This window comes from Gymnoscopelus braueri, assembly GCF_963280865.1.
Source record: "Gymnoscopelus braueri genome assembly, chromosome: 18".
NCBI classification, from domain to species: domain Eukaryota; kingdom Metazoa; phylum Chordata; class Actinopteri; order Myctophiformes; family Myctophidae; genus Gymnoscopelus; species Gymnoscopelus braueri.
Window position 1 is genome coordinate 45258151 of NC_137618.1, and position 24673 is coordinate 45282823.

Here is a 24673-nt window from a genome sequence, read left to right on the forward strand (position 1 = left end):
CACACACACACACACACACACACACACACACACACACACACACACACACACACACACACACACACACACACACACACACACACACACACACACACACACACACACACACACACACACACACACACCGGGCACCCCCCCCCACACACACACACACACACACACACACACACACACACACACACACACACACACACACACACACACACACACACACACACCTCCATGCTGAAGGAGAAGATAGGAGGCGAGGAGGAGGAGGAGGAGGAATTAAAGCTCTCGTTGGGGCCAGATTCATCCTCTTGATGACAGATGGATATTAACACCGAGATGGATTTGCGAAAAATGACTCCGCTGAACCTGTGCCTTGTTCTGATCGGCGCCGCGTCTGCCGCCAGCAGCCACTGTAAGTAACAGCAGATCTACAAACCACATGCAGTACTACCACTTAGAAGTTATGTGTGTGAGTCTCAGCCTACACACAGTGTTTGTTTTAGTCAGGGGGGGAAACAAAGCACATTGTGTCTCTTAACGTTGATGCAAATTAATCGCAGGTCAGGTGTGTATATATAATATATATATATATATATATATATATATATATATATATATATATATATATATATATATACAAATTATGTTGAGCATATGAGCCTGTACATCTGCTATTTTTGTGAAAAGTTGTGCAAATCTTTGAGTATATATATTTCTATTAAAAGCGAACGTTTGGTAGCTCAAATCTTCTGCTTCTGGGCGTCCCTGGTACAACACATTTTTCAAATGTATGTTCGCTTAAAAATATATATATAAGATTTTCACAAATGTTCACGATTTTTCAAAAATAGCAAATCTACAATCTCATAGCGCGGCACTCGGTGCCGCGCTATGAGATTGTAGATCTGCTATTTTTGAACAGCCAAATAAAATAAAATAAAACATTTTCATATTCAGTGACATCTGCAACATTTGTCTTTCTGGCGGAGATAGTCTATAGCTACTGAATAGAGGCTACATAGGCTGAATAGATGATAATGATAATGATCTTTATTTATATAGCACCTTTCATACATAGAATGCAACTCAAAGGGCTGTAGGCTACACAAAAAAGAAAGACCACATTGGATCACATTAGAAATGCACGAAAGCCCATTGTAATATGAATCGATGGCCCCTCACACACTAGACCACCTCAGTGTTGTGTTCCCCCCATAATAACCTCAGAATGAGATCAGTTGTCTTGTTTTTTTTTAATTTTTTTTGCTCAAAATGCAAGCAATATGGAGGTCAAGCATTTTAATAGGAGGCTGGTTTAATTTATAAAAGAAAAACTGCCTGGGACCGAACAGTGACAGCAGCGTTTTGAGGCATGTCTGGCAGACTAGCCTATATACCTGTTTGGCAGTGGTGTAAAGTAACTAAGTACATTTACTCAAGTACTGTACTTTTGAGGTCTTTTTTACTTTACTGGAGTATATCCAATTTTCTGGGTTTTACTTCTACTCCACTACATCTCAGAGGCAAATATTGTACTTTTACTACAATTATTTGAACACTTATGTTACTATACTTTGTAGATTTTGATTATTATTACAAAACACACATTATACCTTTACCCACTTCAGCCGATCTACAAGATCACAATGCATCACTATACATTTGAAAACTTGAAAACTGCATAATGAGTAGGCTTCTTTCTACATTTGAAAGAAAGTACGTTTTGATACCAATACTTTTGTACTTTTACTCAAGTATTTTTTTTTATTCCAGACTATCACCAGAGTATTTCTATATAGCCGTATTGATACTTTTACTTTATACTTAAGTAAAAAAAACTGCTTTTTTGGGATATGTATTCATACAACGCTTTCTTTACGTGACATAATGGGTAAAACTCTGATTCATAGTTAATACCGTACCTTGAAGAGCACAGAAGGTTACAACCGGTATAATTCAGTTTCATATAGAGTGAAATAAGTATTGCTCAAAATATGTATTTATGTTATCTGCACTGCCACTAGAGGTCGTCTTTCCTCAACCCAGCAGAACAGTTAAAGTCACAATCCACCCTATACGCTGCTACATTATAGCTACAGTCACTCACATAATTCTAAAACCAGTGGTGTAAAGTAACTAAGTACATGTACTCAAGTACTGTACTTAAGTACAATTTTGAGGTATTTGTACCTTACTGGAGTATTTCCAATTTGCAATACTTTTACTTTACTACACTACATCTCAGAGGCAAATGGTGTACTTTTACTCCACTACAATGATTTGAAAACTTTTACTTTTGCAATTATCAATTATTATATTATCAAACATACATTAACCACTTTAGCCCTATTTTATACATAGGCTATTTGAAAATAGCCGATCTACAAGCTCACAACACGTCGCGTTGTGAGCTTGTAGATCTCCTATTTTCGATCATTTTAGTACTTTTACTTTTGGTACTTTAAGTACATTTTGATACCAATACTTTTGTACTTTTACTCAAGTAAATTTTGAATTCCAGACTTTTACTTGTAACAGAATATTTTTACATTGCAGTATTGATACTTTTACTTAAGTCAAATATCTGAGACTGAGTACTTTTTCCACCACTGTTTAAAACTGTGAGCTCATTTCCTACATTAAGCTTACAGCCTACTAGTTGGCTAATTATAATTATTATTACTGTCTCCGCCAGGCCGAAAGGCATGGCGAGAGAGTATGTTTTACCCTCTGTCCGTCCGTCCGTCCGTCCGTCCGTCCGTCCGTCCGTCCGTCCGTCCGTCCGTCCGTGTGTCCGTCCGTGTGTCCGTCAGTTAGTTAGCAGCTAATCTCTGGCACCGTTGGCCCGGTCGCTGCGAGACTGTGCACGCACACTCCCTGGATGCCAATTCAGAACCTCTGGCCCAATTTTTTCAGATTGGCCTGTTATAGCGCCACCAGGAGGCCGATATGTGCAAAACACATTTATTGATACTACTCCTACAGATTTTGTCCAAACATCACACAAATCGGTACACAGTATCTCTATAGTCATGTGATCAACACGGATTTATCCGATTTCCCATATTCCATCTTGATTGGCTAAGATTGGCTTCCAACGTTTGCAGGATTGGTCCGTTTTGAACAAAAGGCCTCACATCATGAACGCAGCTTGCGATTTCCGTGAAATTTCACATGCACATTTCTATTAGGCCGAGGAAGAAATGCCACCCTTTTCACATTGACCTGTTATAGCGCCACCAGCAGGTCAAATTTGTATATATTGTTTTCATTTGTTGAAACATGGCACCTGTCAACACATAACAGCACAATCCATTCTTAACCATTGAACCCTGCAGCACTCATATTATGGTGGGAACATTAACCAAACATAGCAGATATACAAGCCTTTGCAATGTGTTTTGAGCTTGTAGATCGGCTATTTTTGGAGATGAAGAAAAAAATGAAAAAGGTTTCAGTGGTTAAAACAGATGACTATCAACAGGCTAGCGATTACATCAGTGGTTCTCAAAGTGGGGTTCAAGGACACCCAGGGGTCCTTGAGAGGGTTCCATGGGGTCCCCAGCAAAAGTAAGTAAGTTAATATAGCAGTTTAACCACTTTATCCATTTATATGTTGGCTATTTAAAAAAATCCGATCTACAAGCTCACAGTGCGTAACCTCGTGCCGTGATGCGCGAGCTTGTAAATCTGCTATTTATGAATTTTTTTTGAAAAAAATATCAAGAATGTTTGGAAAAGTTTGAATGATTTCGAATTTTGTTTAACATAAATCTTCTCTTCTCGGGGGGTCTCTAGCATAAAACCTTTTCAGAAGGGGGTGGTCCCGTGGCCCAAATACATATCAATTTGGGGGGGTCCTGGACACAGAAAAATAGCCGATCTACAAGCTCACAATGCGTCGCGAAGCGACGCATTGTGAGCTTGTAGATCTGCTATTTTCTAAAAAGTTTGAGAACCAACTGAATTACATCGCTGTGTCTTTTTTGGGGGCGGGGGCTGAAGAGGAGGAGGAGGGATTGCATGATGATGGGTGTTCTCCGGGGGGATGACCATGACACCGGGGCCTGATGGGGCGGGGGGCCGGCCGAGGCCGAGGAGGAGGGCAGTTTATGCCCGGTGATGTAAGACCGGGGCCCGGCCCCGGCTGAGCAGGAGCCAAACTGACAGCTGCATTACTCATTTATGACATTCTCTTGTGGTTCTCAAATGTATCCAGTGATCAGAATTGACATGCTTGCGCTCGGATGAAATGGAAAGATGCTCCTTGGAGGGACAAGCAAACAACCCGTTCTCATATTTACCTTTGAGAGACACAAGGAGGAGGGGGGGGGGGGGGGGGGTTGGCATATGGATCCATCACGACCCGTTTTTCGTTGGCCTCTTGTGTCAGGTGACACAGATAATGGGCAGCCCACATCCTCCAGTCGGAGCTATATGCCCCCGCGTAGCACTATAGTAGTCTTTCTTCTACAAAGAGACACAACGAGAGGTGTTTTTCCTCTTGCTTTGTTGGTCCCCCGAACCGCCCACCGGCGATCGGGCTGATGTGTCCTTTCGGAGGTGTTTTTTCTCCAAGCGAGCCTGCCATTGATGTCGTGTACAGTACATTAACATGCCCTTTAAGAGCCCCAATGATTGACAGAGCCACAGCTTATTCACAACAGCGCTCTGAGTCTGGAAACGGCAGGGGGATTACAGGGCTCTCCATATATTTCAACTGTATCGTATAATTTAAGGCCAAAGTGAAGTTGCTTTTTTTCTCCCTGCCGGCTGTGGAAGTATTATGATTTCTTTCTTTCTTTCTTTTACTTTCTTTTTTCCCCCTTCTTTCAAAGTTTGCCCTATGGTTATAAACAGCGGGGGGGCTTTCATTACCGGGGCGAGGCTTCTGATATGACACTCTTCACCATGCATGGGTTTCTGTGGGAGGAACATTGCTCCACTTTTCAGTGGATTCTGCCGAGCATCCATCTTTTATAACTTTGAATCTGTCATCGGCAGTGGTGGAAAAAGTACTCATATGTTTTACTTAAGTAAAAGTATCAATGCTGCAATGTATAAGTAGGTACTCTGTTACAAGTAAAAGTCCGGAATTCAAAATGTACTTGAGTAAAAGTACAAAAGTATTGGTATTAAAATGTAGGCCTACTTAAAGTACCAAAAGTAAAAGTTCTAAAATGTTTGAGAATAGCCGATCTGCAAGCTCACAACCGTCGTGATGCGACGCGTTGTGAGCTTGTAGATCTGCTATTTTCAAATAGCCTAGGTATAAAACAGGGCTAAAGTGGTTAATGTATGTTTTATAATATAATAATTGATAATTGCAAAGTAACTAATAACTGAAGTTTTCAAATAATTGTAGTGGAGTAAAAGTACAATATTTGCCTCTGAGATGTATAGTGGAGTAGAACTGAAAGTACAGAAATTTGGAAATACTCCAGTACAGTAAAAAATACCTCAAAATTGTACTTAAGTACAGTATTTGAGTACATGCACTTTAGGTACTTTACACCACTGGTCATGGGTGGGGAGGGGGGGGGGATAAACAGGGGCTCCTGTACAGTAGCGTTTGTATTATTTACTTAAAATTTCACGCAAACCCTATTAAAGCTCATGTGAGCAGATTATTTCACGGACGATTATACTGGCTGAAGGCACTCATATATATATATATATATGGCTGTGCATTGCAGTGTCTTTCCTTCCACTCCATCCACCATGCAGCACCCATCACACTCGAGATGACAGCATGCTTTTGTTCATCGCAGGTGTGTGTGTGTGTGTGTGTGTGTGAGTGTGTGTGTGTGTGTGTGGGGGGGGGGGGGTGCGGCGCACGCTCACATTCGCTCGGCTAATTAATGTAACGCGTGGCTCTAAAGGAACTCCTACTGCTGTATATACGGTATATACTGTATATATATTCATGAAAGCCTGATGAATTTATCAAAAGATAAATGAGGCAGAACACCGCAGCATGATGGTACTTGCGTGTTACCCTCAGTCCCCCCCTCCTCCCTATACAGTAGCTCATACTGAACACTCACTCCTCCACACAGATATAAAGCAGTCATCATGACTAGATGTAACAGTGTATAAGGTCCAATTATACCTGGAGGCATTCTGTGTGATTCACACAAACACCTCACATGATGATGATGGCAGTGAGGGAGGAACTGCCATGTGTGAATACTACTGTCAAAGCTTGAAATGACTGTGTCACGAGGAGGGGGGAGGGGGGGGAGGGGGAGGGGTATGATTGTGATTATTATATAAATGATGTGTAATATTATTAAGTGTAATTATTCTAATTATGGTAATTTAAATTATGTTGACTATCTGGCATTGTGTCTCGGCAATGAAATATATATATATATATATATATATATATATATATATATATATATATATACATTTATATCACACACACACACAGACACACACACACACACACACACACACACACACACACACACACACAGCTTTTGCCTCGATTATCTTTATAGCGAAAATGGCACATCTACAAGCTCGCATAGCAACACGTTGTGAGCTTGTAGATCGGCTATTTCTGCTATTTTTTACACGCCACCATTGTACAACGAAGCATAATACAGGGTTAAGTGGTTAATCGCACTAATTGATTTAGTTGATTTTAAAAAATCTTTATATTCAAATTTATCGCTTCTCAATGATTACATTATACATCGGTTACCGGTTCAAAATATCGGTTTCGATATATTTTCGGTTAATTGTCATGGTTTCCGTTAATTGTCCAGCCCTAATGGTAGATATAGATGCAGTGGTGTAAAGTAACTAAGTAAATTTACTCAAGTACTGTACTTAAGTACAATTTTGAGGTACTTTTACTTTAAGTATTTCCAATTGTCTATACTTTTACTTCTACTCCACTACATCTCAGAGTACTGTACTCCACTACAACTATTGAAAACTTTAGTTACTAGCTACTTTGCAGATATAAATATATTACATTATAAAACATACATTAACCACTTTAGCCTTATTGTATACATAGGCTATTTGAAAATAGCCGATCTACAAGTTGCGATGCGACGCGTTGTGAGCTTGTAGATCTGCTATTTTCAAACATTTTAATACTTTTACTTTTGGTACTTTAAGTACATTTTCATACCAATAATTTTGTACTTTTACTCATGTAAATTTGGAATTCTGGACTTTTACTTGTAACAGAGTACTTCTACAGTACATTGCAGTATTGATACTTTTACTTAAGTAAAACATTTAAGTACTTTTTCCACCACTGTATAGATGTAGATAGATATACAGTAGGTGTTATATAGACACATTTGCATTGGACAAAGAGTCTTGTTGGTGAGACTTAAGTAGTTATCCAAGAAGGGCACCTGTCATGGTGGAAGGGGACAGCCACAACCAACACCAACACATAAATCACAGCCAGCAGCAACTCCAATAGTCATGCTGATTGCGATTGATTTTCTCTCTTTCTTGTTCCGGTCTCATTCAAGCAGATCGCAGCACGCTCCCAAAAGACTTCAATTACTGCAGCATTAATTGAATGAGTCACAGGTTCATCGCTCTTATGTTTGTTTGTTTTTTTTTGTTTAGTTTATAGTTCGTTTTTTTCCTTCTTTCTTCTTCTTTCTTGAGTGCAGACAACAGATGTTTCAGTCACCCTCTCTTGTCTTTGACTTCTGGGAAGTGTGTCTCCATAGCGAGGAGGGAGGGGGGGGGGGGCAAACCACGAGGGGTCCCAAGGTGTTGATTGCATTAGAGTTGTTTGATTGGACAAGCTGTGGCTGGCAAACCCCGACTCTCTTAAGCGATGTGCTAGAATAGTTTTGGGTGCCGAAACCCAGATGCCCCCCCCCCCCTAGCATTTGTCACTGACTTTGAAAAAAGGAAGAGATAAACTTTCACAAAATCGCAGTTTCAGATCTCCCGCTGGTGCAACTATTCTGGGGGTTAAAGACATATCTAATGCAGCCTCACCGGGCTCCCTTGAATGATGGCTCTGTGATAGCTCCATCAACTGATGTGAGAAATCTTGTTTTCTCCCCACTGCCAAAACGTCTTGCCTACTGTATATGAATGATACATGGATATTACAAGTGACACACCGGCGGAGATATTTATTCCCGTTCAACTGTCATCTTTTGTTGTTTCTTTGTTCCGTTCGTTTGGCTGCTTACAGTGCCGGCGATGTATACGCAGTTCCCCCAAGGTGTTGCGGATGGTGACACAGCTAAACGCTTTTACAACGTAGCGTAACGTGATATCAAGACTTCTGGTGTTTTGAATACTACGGGCATGGGGAAGATTGAACGCTAATTACCTAATTGTTCAGTCAGAGGCTTTCTATAATGCTGAACACACTGTTAATAACACAACATAAAAACAACCCGGAGAGAAGGAGAGAGAAAAAAAAAACTATGGATACATGATATAAGGCTATTTAGAGCAATAATTTCTACTTGGTCTCTCGGGATGGGAAAAATCTATTTTGATGAATGTGGCGCCAGTGGAAGGCCTCCCCATTTCCAATTGCATTGCTCACACACTAATGCTAGCTGTACCCATTCCGGATCTATTGAGTGCAATGAATATGCTTCAAATAGCAAGTATAGTCCGTAAGTTTCATCCTTCTATTTATTTCTGGTGTTACTGGCAACGGGGTTTTAACGGATTACACCAAACACCCACTTTCTATTGACTGTGCCAATAAGACAAGACCAATATGCGGCGAGGGGATTGCAATGCCGCGTGATGAAAAACAGCAAGTTAATGTCTTCTTTCTTTTCACACATTCGGTGCACACAAATAGACAAATTGTGGAGGGAAACATGAAAGCTTGCACCCGCCTACACCTCCACCAGACCTGCAATTGCGTGACTCTTTTTTGTTCACATTATCCCAATGAGGAGGTTCAAAGGCAATATAATGCCATTTTCAAAGATCAATGCTTGTGCTCTCAGACATATGCCTTTGTTTGATTCAAGCAAATAGGTGCACAGTGACAAATCCTTACATTTGGTTGCATTTGTACGCTCTAGTTGACTTAACCCATTAAAACCAGCATCTTGTGTCATTTTAGATTTATATAGCAACATAAGTGTTTTCAGAAAACTCTTAGGATTTATAACAGTAGTTTAGATATAAGCTCGCATCACTCGTGCCACGCTGTGAGCTTGTACATAAGCATTTTTTTTAGTTTTTAGAAAAATCTTTAAAGTATTTTAAAGGTAGGTTAACACATCGGGTGCCGAACACGGTCTGGACCGTGTTTTCACAGAGTAGTGCATTGGTGCCGAACACGGTCCAGACCGTGAAATATGTGTTTTTGTTTTTTTTCGTTTTTCTCCACACGGGCGGGGCTAGAGCAGCTCTGGGAGTACCCATTGTGATCCTGAGAAGGATCGGCCAGATAGATCACCGGAAACAAAAACATGGCTCCCATCCACTTCCTGTCTATTTCCTTCTTTAAAACGCCTATATCTCCGAATCTGTTTCCGGTGGGGAAAACCGGTCATGCGCGATGCACGATCCCCCCCCATTGTAACTCGCGAGTGAAATGTTATCGTTCCAGGCGGTAGCCAGGGTCATCGCGCTACATGAATGGATGCTTTTTTTTACATGGATTTTAGATTTCGTGGAGTTTAGAGCTTTAAACATGAAAGCGCAGTCAATGGGGAGAATGCTGGCACCCAACGTAAGTTGTTATGAAAAAATGCTGGCACCCAATGTGTTAAGTGATCTTCTTTGGTTAAAACAAAACGTTTTGTATTAAAAGGCTAAAGCACTATATTCAGATAGTAATCATTGCTATAGAGTGTTTTTTCAGTAACAGAGGTCTTCCCTGTCTCTCCAGGTCTTTAATAAACAGAACATACATTTGCAGGTAGGTGACAACATTTCAGCCAATCAGGAGAGAGTACCCATGTATCAGCTTTATTTTTATAGCGTTCCAGTTCCAATTTTTTCAGCTCATTTCTTTGTGTCATCACTTCCAATTTCACTTGTTTAATCTGTATCCTGTGTGAGTTCTCTATCCTGATTGGATAAAATTGGTATCCTGACCTGAAAATGAATTATCTGTTTAATAAAGAGCTGGAGAGACATGGAGACTCCTGTTACTGAATAGACACTCTATAGCAATGAGTACTATCAGAATATAGAGCTATTTAAAAATCCATGTCATTTAGGGGGGTTCTTGTTACGAAAAAAGTTCGGAAAGCTACTGGTTTAGAAAGCATTTTGTAGAATCGGCCTCGGGTCTTACTGGGTTAACACTGGAGGATTTTTTTTAGCAGTGTATTAGCAGCCTGGATGTACTGTACTCTACATGACCAAAATGATTTACCATTGAACATTAAGATCTGGTCCTAGAGGACGTTTAAGTCCTCTGGCCAACACATCTATCACTCTTCTCTGTTCAGTTAATAGTAGCCGTTCCATTCAACCTGTTGCAACAATCCCAGACCAGTCGTTATTATCTCCTGTATAGAATGGAGGCCATCGCATCCACTAAAAATCCGTAGTGTTAATTTTACTAGTGCAGCCACTATAGGGGCATCGACACGGTAGGTACAGTATTTAACCCATTTAGACCGGGAACGCATCTTTGTCATTTTTTGGGATTTACTTGGCTATTAAAAAATAGCAGATATACAAGCTCGTAGTATACTCTCGATATACAAGGCACCGAGTGCCGCGCTACGAGTTTGTAGATCTACTATTTTTGAAAAATCGTGAAAATGTTTGCAAATCTTTGAATATATAATGTTTTTTAAAGCGAATTTTTTTTAACTCAAATATTTGCTTCTGGGGATTCTACAAAATGTCTTCTAAATCCGAACATATTTTTTTTTGTAAAAACGTGTTTCTTTATCAGTGGTTCTCAAACTTTTTTCATGTCAAGGACCACCCAAAATGATATTCATTTGGCCGCGGACTCCTATTTCAAAATATGTTGTTCCAGGGACCCCCCAGAAGCAAAGATTGGAGTTAAAAATATATATATTGCTTTAAAAACATATTATATTCATTTTATGGTTGTTGTTTATACTCCGATGTGATTGTCATGTTACAAAAAAATCAAATAAAAAGTATAAACATAATATATACTATATATAACATATTTATTCAAAGATTTGCACAAAATGTTCACGATTGTTTTTTATAGCCAAATATATCTTAAAATCACACAGATGTGTTCCCGGTCTTATCAGGTTAAATGTGAGTGGCTCGTGTGACATTTTCCACGGACAGGCCGAGGGGACGGGGCCATATCCGGGCCACCATCTGGGGTGCTGCTGGAATGCTGGAGCGTAATCTGTGATTCGCTGCCAATGGGATTCTTTCTCCCTCTGTCCTCCCTCAGTCTCTCATATTCAGAGGAGGCTAATCAGCTTCTAACCTCTGCAGGTTTCTCTGTGGACAGACACAGCGCTGGGTAATGGCAGGTTCACCGCCGGGCTATCTCGGTGCCCATGAGACGAATCATACAGTAAAGCCGCTGACAAAGAACGTTTGAATACAAATTAGTCACTACATTGAAGCCAAAAATCGTCGCTCCACCGCAAAAAAAAAAAAAAAGCCACGACTGAAGGTTGAAACTATTATTTCTCGGGACGGACGGAATGTCCGGCAGTGGTGGAAAGAAACTAAGTACATTTACTCAAGTACTGTACTTGAGTACAATTTTGAGGTATTTGCACTTTACTTGAGTATTTCCATTTCTCAATACTTTTACTTCTCCTTCACTACATCTCAGAGGCAAATATTGCACGTTTACTCCACTGGAATTATTTGAAAACTTTAGTTACTAGTTACTTTGTAGATTTTGATTATTATTACAAAACATATATTACCCACTTTAGCCCTATTTACATTTCGGCCATTTGAAAATAGCCGATCTGCAAGCTCGTGAGCTTGTAGATCTGCTATTATCAACAGATTTTTATACATTTTCTAAATTTGAAAACTTGTGAAATGGGACATTCTGCATAATGAGTACTTTCTACTTTTGCCACTTTAAGTACATTTTGATACTAATACTTTTGTACTTTTGCTCAAGTCAAATTTGATTACCGGACTTTTTACTTGTAACAGAGTAGGCCTACTCTACACTGCAGTATTGATACTTTTACTTAAGTAAAAAACACGAGTACTTTTTTCCACCACTGATGTCCGGAACGGGCTGCCTGTGGGTGCGAATGAACAGCACACAGGCCTATAATAAAGGCCACACAGCATTCATTACACTACAGAGTTCTGAGCATCGATTTCCCCGGTGATAACTCTGGACTGTAGGTCGTTTGGTCATTTGCTTCGATAAATCACAGTTGTTGTTTTTTTTTTACCTTTAAGGGCATTTGTATTCTTTCAAAAGTCCAGCCTATAACCCTGTTGGCCAAAGAGCACTGAGTTTTGGCCCAACAGCCGGAGAATGACCCCTCAATATATTCACGTAAATTATTCCTACAGTGGTGTGTGAAGAGTCACTGGTCATGACCAGTGACTCTACTGTACTAGTGTACTAAAATGCTTTACTTAAGTAAAAGTATCAATACTGCAATGTAGAAGTACTCTGTTACAAGTAAAAGTCCGGAATTAAAAAAATGTCTTGAGTAAAAGTACAAGAGTATTAGTATCAAAATGTACTTAAAGTACCAAAAGTAAAAGTACTAAAATGTTTGAAAATAGCAGATCTACAAGCTCACAACGCGTCGCGATGCGACGCGTTGTGAGCTTGTAGATTTTCAAATAGCTTATGCATAAAATAGGGCTAAAGTGGTTAATGTATGTCTTATAATGTAATATTTTATATCTGCAAAGTAACTTACTAAAGTTTAAAAAATTAATTTAAAAGTACAATATTTGGATCCAAGATGTAGTGGAGTAGAAGTAAAAGTACAAATACTCAAGTAAAGTACAAATACCTCAACATTTTACTTAAGTACAGTACTTAATTATTTTTGACTACCGGTCATGACTGGACTTTTGATTTTCAACCCAAATTATATCCATACCGGAAAGCTGGAAAGTCAGGCAAAATCTCCATATTTCTTTTCAATATTTTTACATAAATCAATGCATACTTCAAGAGTGTCACACACAATTAGTGAAAATAGTGATCTACAACCTCACAATTGTGGTGGGCTTGTAGATTGTCTATTTTCACTATTTTTTAAATGTTTTTCAAATAATTATAAAAACATTAATGGTTTTGTACATACAAGGTTTCTACCTGACAGAGACGATATATCATTTACTTAAATTCGTGGGAGAAAAGCAGTGGTGTAAAGTTACTACGTACATTTACTCAAGTACTGTACTTAATTACAATTTTGAGGTATTTTTTACTTTACTGGATGTATTTCCAATTTTCAGTACTTTTACTTCTACTCCACTACATCTCAGAGGCAAATATTGTACTTTTACTCCACTATAATTATTTAAAAACTTTATTTACGAGTTACTTTGCAATTATAAATTATTAGATTATAAAACATACATTAACCACTTTAGTTATATTTTATACATAGCATAGGCTATTTGAAAATAGCCGATCTACAAGCTCACAACGCTCACACAATCGCGACGTATTGTGAGCTTGTAGATCTGCTATTTTCAAACATTTTAGTATTACTTTTGGTACTTTAAGTACATTTTGATACAAATACTGTTGTACTTTTACTCAAGTCAATTTTGAATTCTGGACTTTTGCTTGTAACATAGTAGCCTATTTCTATATTGCAGTATTGATACTTTTACCTAAGTGAAATATCTGAGTAGCCTACTTTTTCCACCACTGGGGAAAAGCATGCTTGTTTGGTGCGTCAGTAGATGAACTTGACGTTTCTCGGTTACTGCTCTTTGGTTTTTGTGGAATGGACTGTGTAGTGTATAAATTCGGCCTCTCAGTGGTATGCCGGAAACCAGAGTCTCTGGGCTGTCTTTATCCAGTCCCCTCTTTCGGAGGTCTTGTTGGAAATGAAGTGCTACAGTATAGCCAAGCGGTGTTTCTCAATCACTCGTATTGACCTGAGCTTCCTCGAATTCAGCCTGCGTCTGGGGCTAATTGTCAACCGATACCGTAGCGCGACTTGAGGTACCGCCGCACAAGAGCAGCTGGCCCTATAGTCTATTAATCCATGCTAGGTATCGTATGAGGGCCTTGTCGATACCACCTGGAGGTCTGGAGCCATCCTGTTACTGCACAGTATCATTACACACCCTGCGATATTGTTGACACTAGAGCCCCGACCGATGCCAGTTGTTTAGGAGTCCTAGACCACAGATTACTGACATTTTGACCAATATTTTGTCAAAAGACTGCGGTCTAATCCATTTGAAAAACGGTACATTTGATCAAAGTTGAGAACAGTTATCTTAGAAGCAAACAAATACAAATAAACATAAATAACGTTTTGATAGATCACATGAACTGAAATGTATTTTTATTTTTATTTTGAAACGTTTTGAAGGCAATTGAAAAGTCGCCTATAATGAATGATATGCCAGAATAGAGACCACAGATTGAAAGTGGCTACAAATCGGAACACTGACTTCGGCTGCATAATTGCAATAATAATAAATAGATAAAGGCGATAGATGGGCCAGACCAATATGTCAGGCTCTACGTAACATAACAGGTCTGTGCTAGGTCGGACAGTTTCAAACGAGGCAACTGACAATTGGATTGTAAGACATTAATAACGTAGCTGTAAATTATATTTCTTTGTTAAATAGCTCTATATTCTGAATGCAATCGTTGTTATAGACTATAGAGTGTTTGTTCAGTAACAGGCATCTGCCTGTCTCTCTGGCTCTTTAGTAAAGAGAAAATATATTTTTGGGTTGTGTAGTGGAACGAAAATCAGTGACAGCTAGTGGTGGTTTAAAATGTCGTGCCTAGGAACCTTTGTAGGTAGGAACTAAAGTTTGGTGAAAATGTAGTTGAAGGACACTAAAGGGGTGTGCATGCTACCAAAAGAGGTGGTCACCCTATCACCTTTTAGGTGATAGAGAGAGCGCTCTCTATGATAGAGAGAGCTCTCTCTATCCAGCCTGATCTCCAGAGATTACCGTAACATTGCACGGAACGAGTGCACTTCATTCCGTGGATAGCCGCCTCGGAACTCCCGAATTGCGTGCATATGTACGGCGAGTCCCACGGTGGGCGTAACCAGTCGCAACCCGGAAAAACCCGGAAGCAGAGCAGTCCCCACAAAAAAAATTACGATTCTGTGCCTATCGGTACATAACTCAAACGGCGGTGAGTAGGCACAGGCGAACGTCCCACCGTTCAGGACGGCAACTCGTCGCCTTAGCTCCCTTGGTGGTCCTTCACGGGGTGACAGTTCGCCTGTGACTGCGCGCCTCCGAAATGGTTTTGTCGCAAAGGGAGCGCCGTACCATATGCACGCAATTCGGGAGTTCCGAGGCGGCTATCCACGGAATGAAGTGCACTCGTTCCGTGCAATGTTACGGTAATCTCTGGAGATCGGGTTGCTCTATCACCACGCGGTGATAAGGTGATGAGGTGACCACCGAAAATGGTAGCATGCGCACCCCATAACAGCTACACAGGAAGTTAAGTTTACTGGAGAATTGGCTCTATTCACAGCAGCCCAATATCACTTCCTTCACAGGTGTTACCAATGATACTAATGAAGGCTCTGTTCCATTTAGTGTAGCACAGTGGTCCTCAGACTTCTTAATTTCCATGACCCCCATAACTCTGAGAGTGTACAAATGGAACCAAATGGACCCGCATTTGTTACACACCCTAAGGGGCCAATTGGAACCCCCTCAGAGTGTTTCCAGTGAGCCAACATGCACAATATCAGCACCCTGACTCTGTTTGACCTGAATGGAACAGAGCCTTCATTAGTATCATTGACAACACCTGTGAATTTCTCCACATTATGGCTGCTGTGCATAGAGTTCTGTTTACAATCCAGCTCCACCCTTCATGTTTTGCCCTCAAAAAGGCATCATCTGTAAGTAATACCTATTGTTGTGATTAATTTTAACCTTGTAACAGGATATTATTTCATATTTACATATCTGCATTTGAGTGTTTATTTGCTCTGTTCATACTTACCTCTAGTTCTAATACCTACAGTACCTTGATATCTCCCTATTCTAGTAATGGTTTATTTCTGCTATATTTGTTTTGTGATATATGAAAAATATACTTACCAAGAGAACCCTGTTGGGAAAAATAGTGGTAAAATGCTTACATGCATTCTTGCTGTACATTGTTGAATCCTGTGACCACAAAAGCTTTGGGCCATACACTGTATTATAATAAGAATGACTTTAGCCATGTACAGTATCTCTGTGCACGAAAGCCCTTGCTCCGCACCTGAATCCAATTCTGATCCAATTAGGATTAGCACACCTGAACGCAATCAAGGCTGTCGCAGGTATAGCTGATTAGTGCCCTATTGAAAGGAGGTCACTGTGACCTTGTGTTTGACATGAGTGTGCCAGGTGTTGCAGATCTAGCTAATTAGTGCTCTGTTGGAAGGAGGTCACTGAGACCTTATATTTGTAATGATTGTGAACTGTAATTTGTGTTGTTTATTTGCTTTATATTTCTCTGTATCAGAGACCACACACATATACAAAACGGCATACCCTGTACCCTGAGCTTCATCAGTAAAGCCTCCAAAAAGGATTCTCTGACCGGAGTCTATTATTTCATACAGTAGGCTATGTAATTACTCAAACCACTGTTGCACCGAGGTCCCTTCCTCACACTCTGTTTTGCAGTTTTACACTTTTCTACTTAAAGAATTATCAGAAGGTTTCAACTCGTCTCTGGCTGTTCTTATGTGGATGAGAGTTTAGCTGAGCTGTATAGCTGAGCTCAAGATGTATGCTTGGTGATGACAGCACAGGTTGGGATACCAATTATGCAATCAGCAGAGAGAACTCTACTGATTGGATGGTATTGGGGGCGGCAGTGGCTCACTAGGCAGAGCGGCCGCTCGGGAAACGGAAGGTTCCCAGCTCGATTCCCAGGCTCCCCCGGAATTAGTGTCAAAGTGTAGTTGAGCTAAGACACTGAACCCCAAATTGCTCCCAAAGAGCTCGTTGGTGCCTTGCGTGGTTTCCTCCTCTGTGAATGTGTGTGTGTGTGGATGGGTGAATGTAATGCACTTTGGCTAAAGGCGCTATATAAATGCACCATTTAACCCATTAAGACCGGGAACGCATCTGTGTCATTTTTAGGTAAATAAAGTATTCAATCAATCAATCAATCAATAAAAGTTTCATATCATCCTAACAGTATGTTTCTATATCAGCGGTGCTCCAACTTTTCCATGTCAAGGACCCCTCCCAAAATGATATGTATTTGGCCACGGCCCCATCTAAAAATATGTTGTTCAAGGGACCCCGAAGCACAGATTTGAGTAAAAATGGTTTGCTTTAAAACATATATATATATTCAAAGATTTGCACAAACGTTCCACAATTGATAAAAAATTGCTCACAAGCCCATGGCGTGGCACTCTATGCCGCGCTATGAGCTTGAATATCTGCTATTTTTGAATGGCCAAAGAAATCTTAAAATGACAGAGATGCGTTTCCGGTCTTAATGGATTAACTGACTATATACAGAATGAAAAAAGTGAAATCGAAAAAGTGATGAAACGAGTAAATGAGCAGGCAAAATTTGAACTGGAACACAAGCTGATAAATGATGTGGGGTTCTCTCTCCTCATTGGATGAAATTAGCGACCTATAGCACTTGAAAATGTATCTTCTGTTTACTAACGACTGAGCTGGAAAGACTGAGATACCCCTGTTACTGAACAAACCATACCAACCATTACTATTGGAATAGAGCTTTAACTTTTTTTACCAATAACCTTTTTGTTTTGAGCAAAAAACGTATAACCTTTAATAACGCAGGTCTGATGCGCTCATCTGTCTCGCTCTCCGGAGAATTGGGGGCCCGCTTGATGGGTTTGTTCAAGAGTGAACGAGGAGACTGAATAAGGTGTTCTTTCCCCTCGCAGGAGCTGATCTGAAATTTTTCCCATCTCCAATTTTTGCTGCACTCTCAGAGAGTCAATATTCGAGAGGAGAGACCAAAGCATTTATCCTTATATCTAGTGAGCCTTGTTTATCCCATTAAGACCGGGAACGCATCTGTGTCATTGTAAGATTTCTTTAGCAAGTCAAAAAATAGCAGATCTACAAGCTCATAGTGCGGCACATAGTGCCTCACTATGAGCTTGTAGATCTGCCATTTTTTGAAAAATCTTGGGAAATGTGTGCAGATCTTTTTTAACCTTTTAACACATTGATTGCCAAGATATTAAACATAGTTTTCTATCCCCGTGCCGGCGTATAATTACCTCAATCCGATGATATTTGAAACGCCGTGGAACCGACATTGTGTAAAAAAAACACACGGAAAAAGTTTCCTGTGAGTAGACGGAAGGATCTGTGTATCCATGGGAACGACAAGTTTCCAACCGCGATCCGCCATTTTGGAGCTTTGGTCCGCTGAAAACGGGTGGTTTTCAATGGAAAAAAAAGAAACTGAGTTACAGCCGTTTTTCTGAAAATCCCATCATTGGGGCGGATGGAAGTGACGTTTTTTGGAATGATGTCACATCCACATTTTTCTTCTCTGAGAGACGATCGATCATTCCAAAGCTGTGTTAGGTCGCCCCTTGTGGAAAAAAAAAAACGAGTTAACTCGATCTAGGCAATCAAGCGATGGATTCTAAAAACGAGTTAACTCGATCTAGGCAATCAATGTGTTAAAAACATTTTTAACAAAAATCTTTTTTGGGGGGTCCCTGGAACAACATATTTTGACATGGGGGTCCGCGGCCAAATACATATCATTTTGGGGGTCCTTGACATGAAAAAGTTGGAGAACCACTGATATTATACCATACATACAACATTTTTCAAAAAACTGTTAGGTATTAGATAGAATCTCCCAGAAGCAAAGATTTCAGTTACAAATATTCGTTTTAAAAAAACCTATATATTCAAAGATTTGCTCAAATAAATTCAATTTAAAAAATAATTAGTGCGATCTACAAGCTATGAGCTTGTAGATCTGCTATTTTTGAATAGCCAAAGAAATGACACACAGATGCGTTCCCGGCCTTAAAGGGTTATTTGATTTAGGCTTCGCAAACAGCTCTGGATCACAGACACTCGCTGCATCTTCAGGTGCGCTGGGCCCCCTGGAACAACAACTAAAAATATCCGTTCCCGCAACGTGGTACAAAAGGCAGTTTACAGTGGATAATTGAGCTTGATTTCTTTGAGGGACTGCATTTGTTTTGTTGCGCTCGGATTAGGCTAAGCTTGCTAATGAGCAGAGAAGCTGCCAATCGTGAAATACCCATGGTCATGCAAAAGGAAATAAGGAATGTATGGATAGTATTCATAATTCAAAACAGCCCTTGTTAAAGTGGCACGCCACTGTTCCCAAAGGGTGTTTTCACGATGATATCGTCTTATCGTTGAATTACTTCAAAGTGAAGTGGAAGCCATGGAAGTCCTTGATAGGACGTTTATTTATACATGCATCTCCCTCAACCCAGACACCCAATGCCTTTAACCCATTAAGACCGGGAACGCATCTGTGTGTCATTTTTAGATTTCTTTGGCTATTAGAAAAATAGCAGATACGTAAGCTCATAGCACGGCACGAGTGCCGCGCTACGAGCTTGTAGATCTGCTATTTTTGAAAAAGAAAGTTGTGAAAATGTGTGCAAATCTTTGAATATGTATACATTTTAACTCAAATCTTTGCTTCTGGGGGTCCCTGCAACAAAATATTATGAGATGGAGGAGGGGGGGAGTCCACGGACAATTTTGCGGGTCGTTGACATGAAAAAAGTTTGAGAACTACTGATATTATAGCAACATAAGTATTTAAAAAAAAAAAAATCAGGATTTAGAAGACATTTGTAGAATCCCCAGAGGCAAAGATTTGAGTAAAAAATGTTTAAAAAATACATATTTGCAAAAAGATTTTCCAAAAATATCAGATCTACAAGCTCATAGCGCGGCACTCAGTGCCGCGCTATGAGCTTGTGCATATGCTATTTTTGAATAGCCCAAAGAAAGAAAAAAAAATCACACAGATTGAATGGGTTAAATGTTGAAGTCCTCCAGTATAACGCATGCATGCGTCGCTTTTGACATGACAACGTTCTTCACGGGAGCGCTTGTTATTAATTGATGTACTTATGGGCCAAAGTGGAGATTGAGTGCTCACACTCCAAATCTAAATGTGTTTGCCAGTCATCCATCTTGTCAAGCATCAGTGCACGATGGCGCTCCTTGGGGACAGGGGTACGGGGGGGGGGGGGGCGAAGGGGGACGGGGGGGAGTGGTGGGATCTATTCTTTTTTTATCCCAAACACAATCACTGATAACCTCTGGTTGGTGTAATGCTGCCCCGTGCCTAGGAATGCGTGAACAACAGGACTCTGTTGCATTTTTCCACACTGCAGAACTATACTGTGTTTGAGTGAAACATCATCTTTATAGGACACTGAATTGACTGATATCTCTTGTGTGTGTGTGTGTGTGTGTGTGTGTGTGTGTGTGTGTGTGTGTGTGTGTGTGTGTGTGTGTGTGTGTGTGTGTGTGTGTGTGTGTGTGTGTGTGTGTGTGTGTGTGTGTGTGTGTGTGTGTGTGTGCGTACGTGTGTCTGTGTGTCCATGCACAAGTTGGTAGAAAAAGTACTCAGATGTTTTACTCAAGTAAAAGTAGCAATACCACAATATAAAAATAAAAAAGGTCTGTGTTCAAAATGTTACTTGAGTAAGAGTACACAACTATTGGCATCAAAATAATACTTAAAGTATCAAAAGTTAAAATACTAAAATGTTTGAAAATAGCAGATTTTACAAGTTCTAAAATGTTTGAAAATAGCAGATCTACAAGCTCACAACACATGCATTGTGAGCTTGTAGATCGGCTATAGTATAGTCAAATAGCCTATGTATAAAATATGGCTGAAGTGGTTAATGTATGGTTTATAATATAATAATTTATATCTGAAAAGTAGCAAGTAACTAAAGTTTTCAAATCGTTGTAGTGGAGTAAAAGTACAATATTTGCTTCCGAGATTAGTAGTGTTTAAGTAGAAGTAAAAGTACTCACAATTGAATAACTCCAGTAAGTAAAAAATACAAATTGTACTTAAGTACTTGAGTAAATGCACTTAGTTACTTTGCACCACTGCCATGCACATACTGTATATATATATAATATACTCTTACATGCATGTGTCCTCATGAGTGCTTGAGCTTGACGGGCACACGCGTATACTATAATATTGAAGCCTGCTCACTTTGCATAGAGAGTGCACACAGTGGCACCATTGCGTTCATAGCTTCAGAGGATTTTCAATTATCCCAGAGGCCAGGGGAGGCAGGCAACGTGCAGAGAGCTAGCGCCAGCTTTAGCAGGCAAATCATTCTCCGTCCGTAAGTCTTCCTGATTGACAGGCAGGCATTTGGCGCTCGCCATGCACCGAGCGGGAGGAGGATGAAAGGTTGTAAACAACAACACTGTTTAGCCCATTCGATCCGGGAACGCATCTGTCTGTGTCGTTTTTAGATGTCTTTGTAGATCTGCTATTTTTGAAAAATCGTGAAAATTTGTCTTTGAATATATATATATATTTTTAAAGCAAACATTTCAAAAATATTTTGTTCCAGGGACCTCCAGAAGCAAAGATTTGAGTTACAAATGTTCGCTTTAAAAATGTATTTATATTCAAAGATTTGCACAAATGTTCAAGCTTTAAAAAAAATTGCAGATCTACAAGCTATGAGCTTGTATATCTGCAATTTTTTAATAGCTAAAGTATAAAATAAATGGTTTTACTCGAATCTAAAATGACGCCGATGCGTCCCGGTCTTAATGGGTTAAAAGATGCACAATTTTCGCGGCGGAGGAGAAATTGTCTTTGCATTCTACAAGGCGGTAGAGTTATAGCCTACATGTCACACCCTGGGAACATGTATTGCGTCATAAAAAATGTTATTGGTTTGTTTTTCCACTCCCTCCTTTTCCTGGGCCATCAAAGTCTCGTTTGACACATGTATCGGTGTAAAATCTCAAAGGGAATGGAAATAGATATTGGCCAGACAAGGCTTTTGGGGTGTTTTACAAGGGTGAAGGACCATGACCTGACATTTATGTGATGGCTATAGCCGCGGTCCCCCTTTGGGAGATGGGCTGTACACCCAATCAAAGGTGTAGACTCTCATCCAAGAAAGTGTAAGATCTTAAGTGGAGCCACTGTTTGTGCGAGAGATGAGAGATGCACGGATATAAAAGCAGAAAGGGAAGTTGGAACGAGTGAAGGCTAGTGGTTGGGGAAAAAATCAAAAAGTTCCTGGTTGGATTGCATGAAGATTCGACAGATGTGCATTGATGTAAAGTAACTCAGTACATTTACTCAAGTACTGTACTTAAGTACAATTTTGAGGCACTTTTACTTTACCGGAGTATTTCCAATTGTCTATACTTTTACTTCTACTCCACTCCATCTCAGAGGCAAATATTGTACTTTTACTCCACTACAATTATTTGAAAACTTTAGTTACTAGTTACTTTGTAGATATAAATATATGACATTATAAAACATACATTAACCACGTTAGCCCTATTCTATACCTAGGCTATTAATTCGCGACGCATTGTGAGCTTGTAGATCTGCTATTTTCAAACATTTTAGTACTTTTTACTTTTGGTACTTTAAGTACATTTTGATACCAATACTTTTATACTTTTACTGAATTCCAGACTTTTACTTGTAACGAGTACTTCTACATTGCATTATTGATACTTTGACTTAAGTAAAACATTTGAGTACTCTTTCCACCAGTGCAGATGTGTTGTGCTTGGTTAATAGCAATAGCAAAAAGTTATACAGTACATATTAAAATAATTCCTTCATAAGTAAGCATGCCAATGTTTTTCCACAGCGATGAACATCTGTGACTGCGCTGCCGCTTAGCCATAATTTGGACCTCGAAAAAACAGCTTGATCCACTTTAGTCACACTTCAAATCGGCATTAGGAAAAAAAGCTCCTGGCAAACGATCTGAGAGCATTCGAATCGGGTCAGCCCGAAATTCGGTGGGAGGCCCTTAACGCACTCAAACCGGGGACGCATCTGAGTAACCACTTTAACCATTATTTTATACTTTGGCTATTCAAAAATAGCAGATAATACAAGCTTGTAGATCTGCTATTTTTGACAAATCGTGAAAATGTGTGCAAATCTTTGAATACATAATATATTTTCAAAGCGAACATTTTTAACTCAAATCTTTGCTTCTGGTGGGGGGTCCCTGGAACATCATATTTTGAGATGGGGGTCCGCGTCACACACATGTCACATGTCATTTTGGGGGGTCCTTTACATGGAAAAAGTTTGAGAACCACTGATATAGCAACAATAGTTTTTCAGAAAAATTAAGACATTTGTTGAGAGACGTTTGACAGAATGCTCGCTTTAAAACAATAATATTCAAAGATTTGCACACATTCTCAACGACTTTTCAAAAATAGCAGATCTACAAGCTCGTAGCGCGGCACCGAGTGCTGCGCTATTTTTGAATAGCCCAAAGTATATAAAATAATGGTTATATAGCTCGGATCTTAAATGACACAGACGCGTGTCCCGGTCTTAATGTCTTAAAGACCCATGCACAGTACAGTAAACAAGCTTATAACACTGTCATCTTCCCCAGCCCTCGTCCGCTGTTGTCTAGTAGATTGAACAGGCCAATCTCCACTGCAGATGTGCCCGGAATAACTCGGACTTTGAGAGTGGATTCCGTCCAAGACCCCCCTCCCCCCCCAAATAAATGCCCTCTTTGCGCTGCTGAGAGAGGAATGGAGTCGCACACTGATGGACGGAGTAGTGGGATAATTGTAATCAAGCCGTTGCCAGGTTTCATTATGGGCCTGTGAAGCGCATGCTTCAGAGAGGCTCCTCTGCAGCCTCAGCCTAGCCAGCTGGGGAGAGTTTTGCAGTGGTGTAAAGTAACTAAGTACATGTACTCAAGTACTGTACTTAAGTACACTTTTTTAGGATTTTGAGTAGGCTATCTGTGCTTTATTTTAGTATTTGTTTCGTTTTTTGGATACTTGTGTATGACTTTCACTCCACTGCACTTCAAAGACAAAATTGTTTGCACTTTTAATGACATTTCTAGGAAGGGAAAAGTTACATTACAATCGATTAAGCATTATTTAAAAAATATTGAAAATAGCAAATCTACAGGCCCACAATGTGTCGCAGTGTGTGCTTGCATATCTTATTTTCTTTGTCTGGGAAATTTCAGTACAGCAATGCATTGATATTAAAAACTAAAATGTACGTTGGACTTTTGAATATACCACATAAAAATATGAGCACATAAAAAAAAAAGAACATGTAGGCCAGTGGTTCAACTCAAGAACACATTTGACAGAGCAACTTTCACTTGTAATTGAGTAACATTTGACCAGGAGTATCTATACTTTGAGTCAATTACTGCAGGGTTGAGTACCTTGTCCGCCACTGCTCTTAACCCATTCAATCCGGGGACGCGCATCATTTTAGATTTCTTTGGCTATTCAAAAATAGCAGATATACAAGCTCATCGTGCGGCACCAAGTG

General features: G+C 39.8%; 1 protein-coding gene across 1 annotated transcript in view; it reads left to right on the forward strand.

The window, feature by feature from the left end:
- Nucleotides 1-342: 342 nt before the first annotated feature.
- LOC308073384 (contactin-associated protein-like 5) overlaps nucleotides 343-24673 on the forward strand; it is a gene marked incomplete at both ends in the record, with an annotated part of 116838 nt that continues 92507 nt past the window's right edge. The window contains one exon of the mRNA XM_080412255.1: nucleotides 343-403. Within this exon, the coding sequence (XP_080268381.1) occupies nucleotides 343-403 (61 nt within the window). The remainder of the gene's footprint in view (nucleotides 404-24673) is intronic.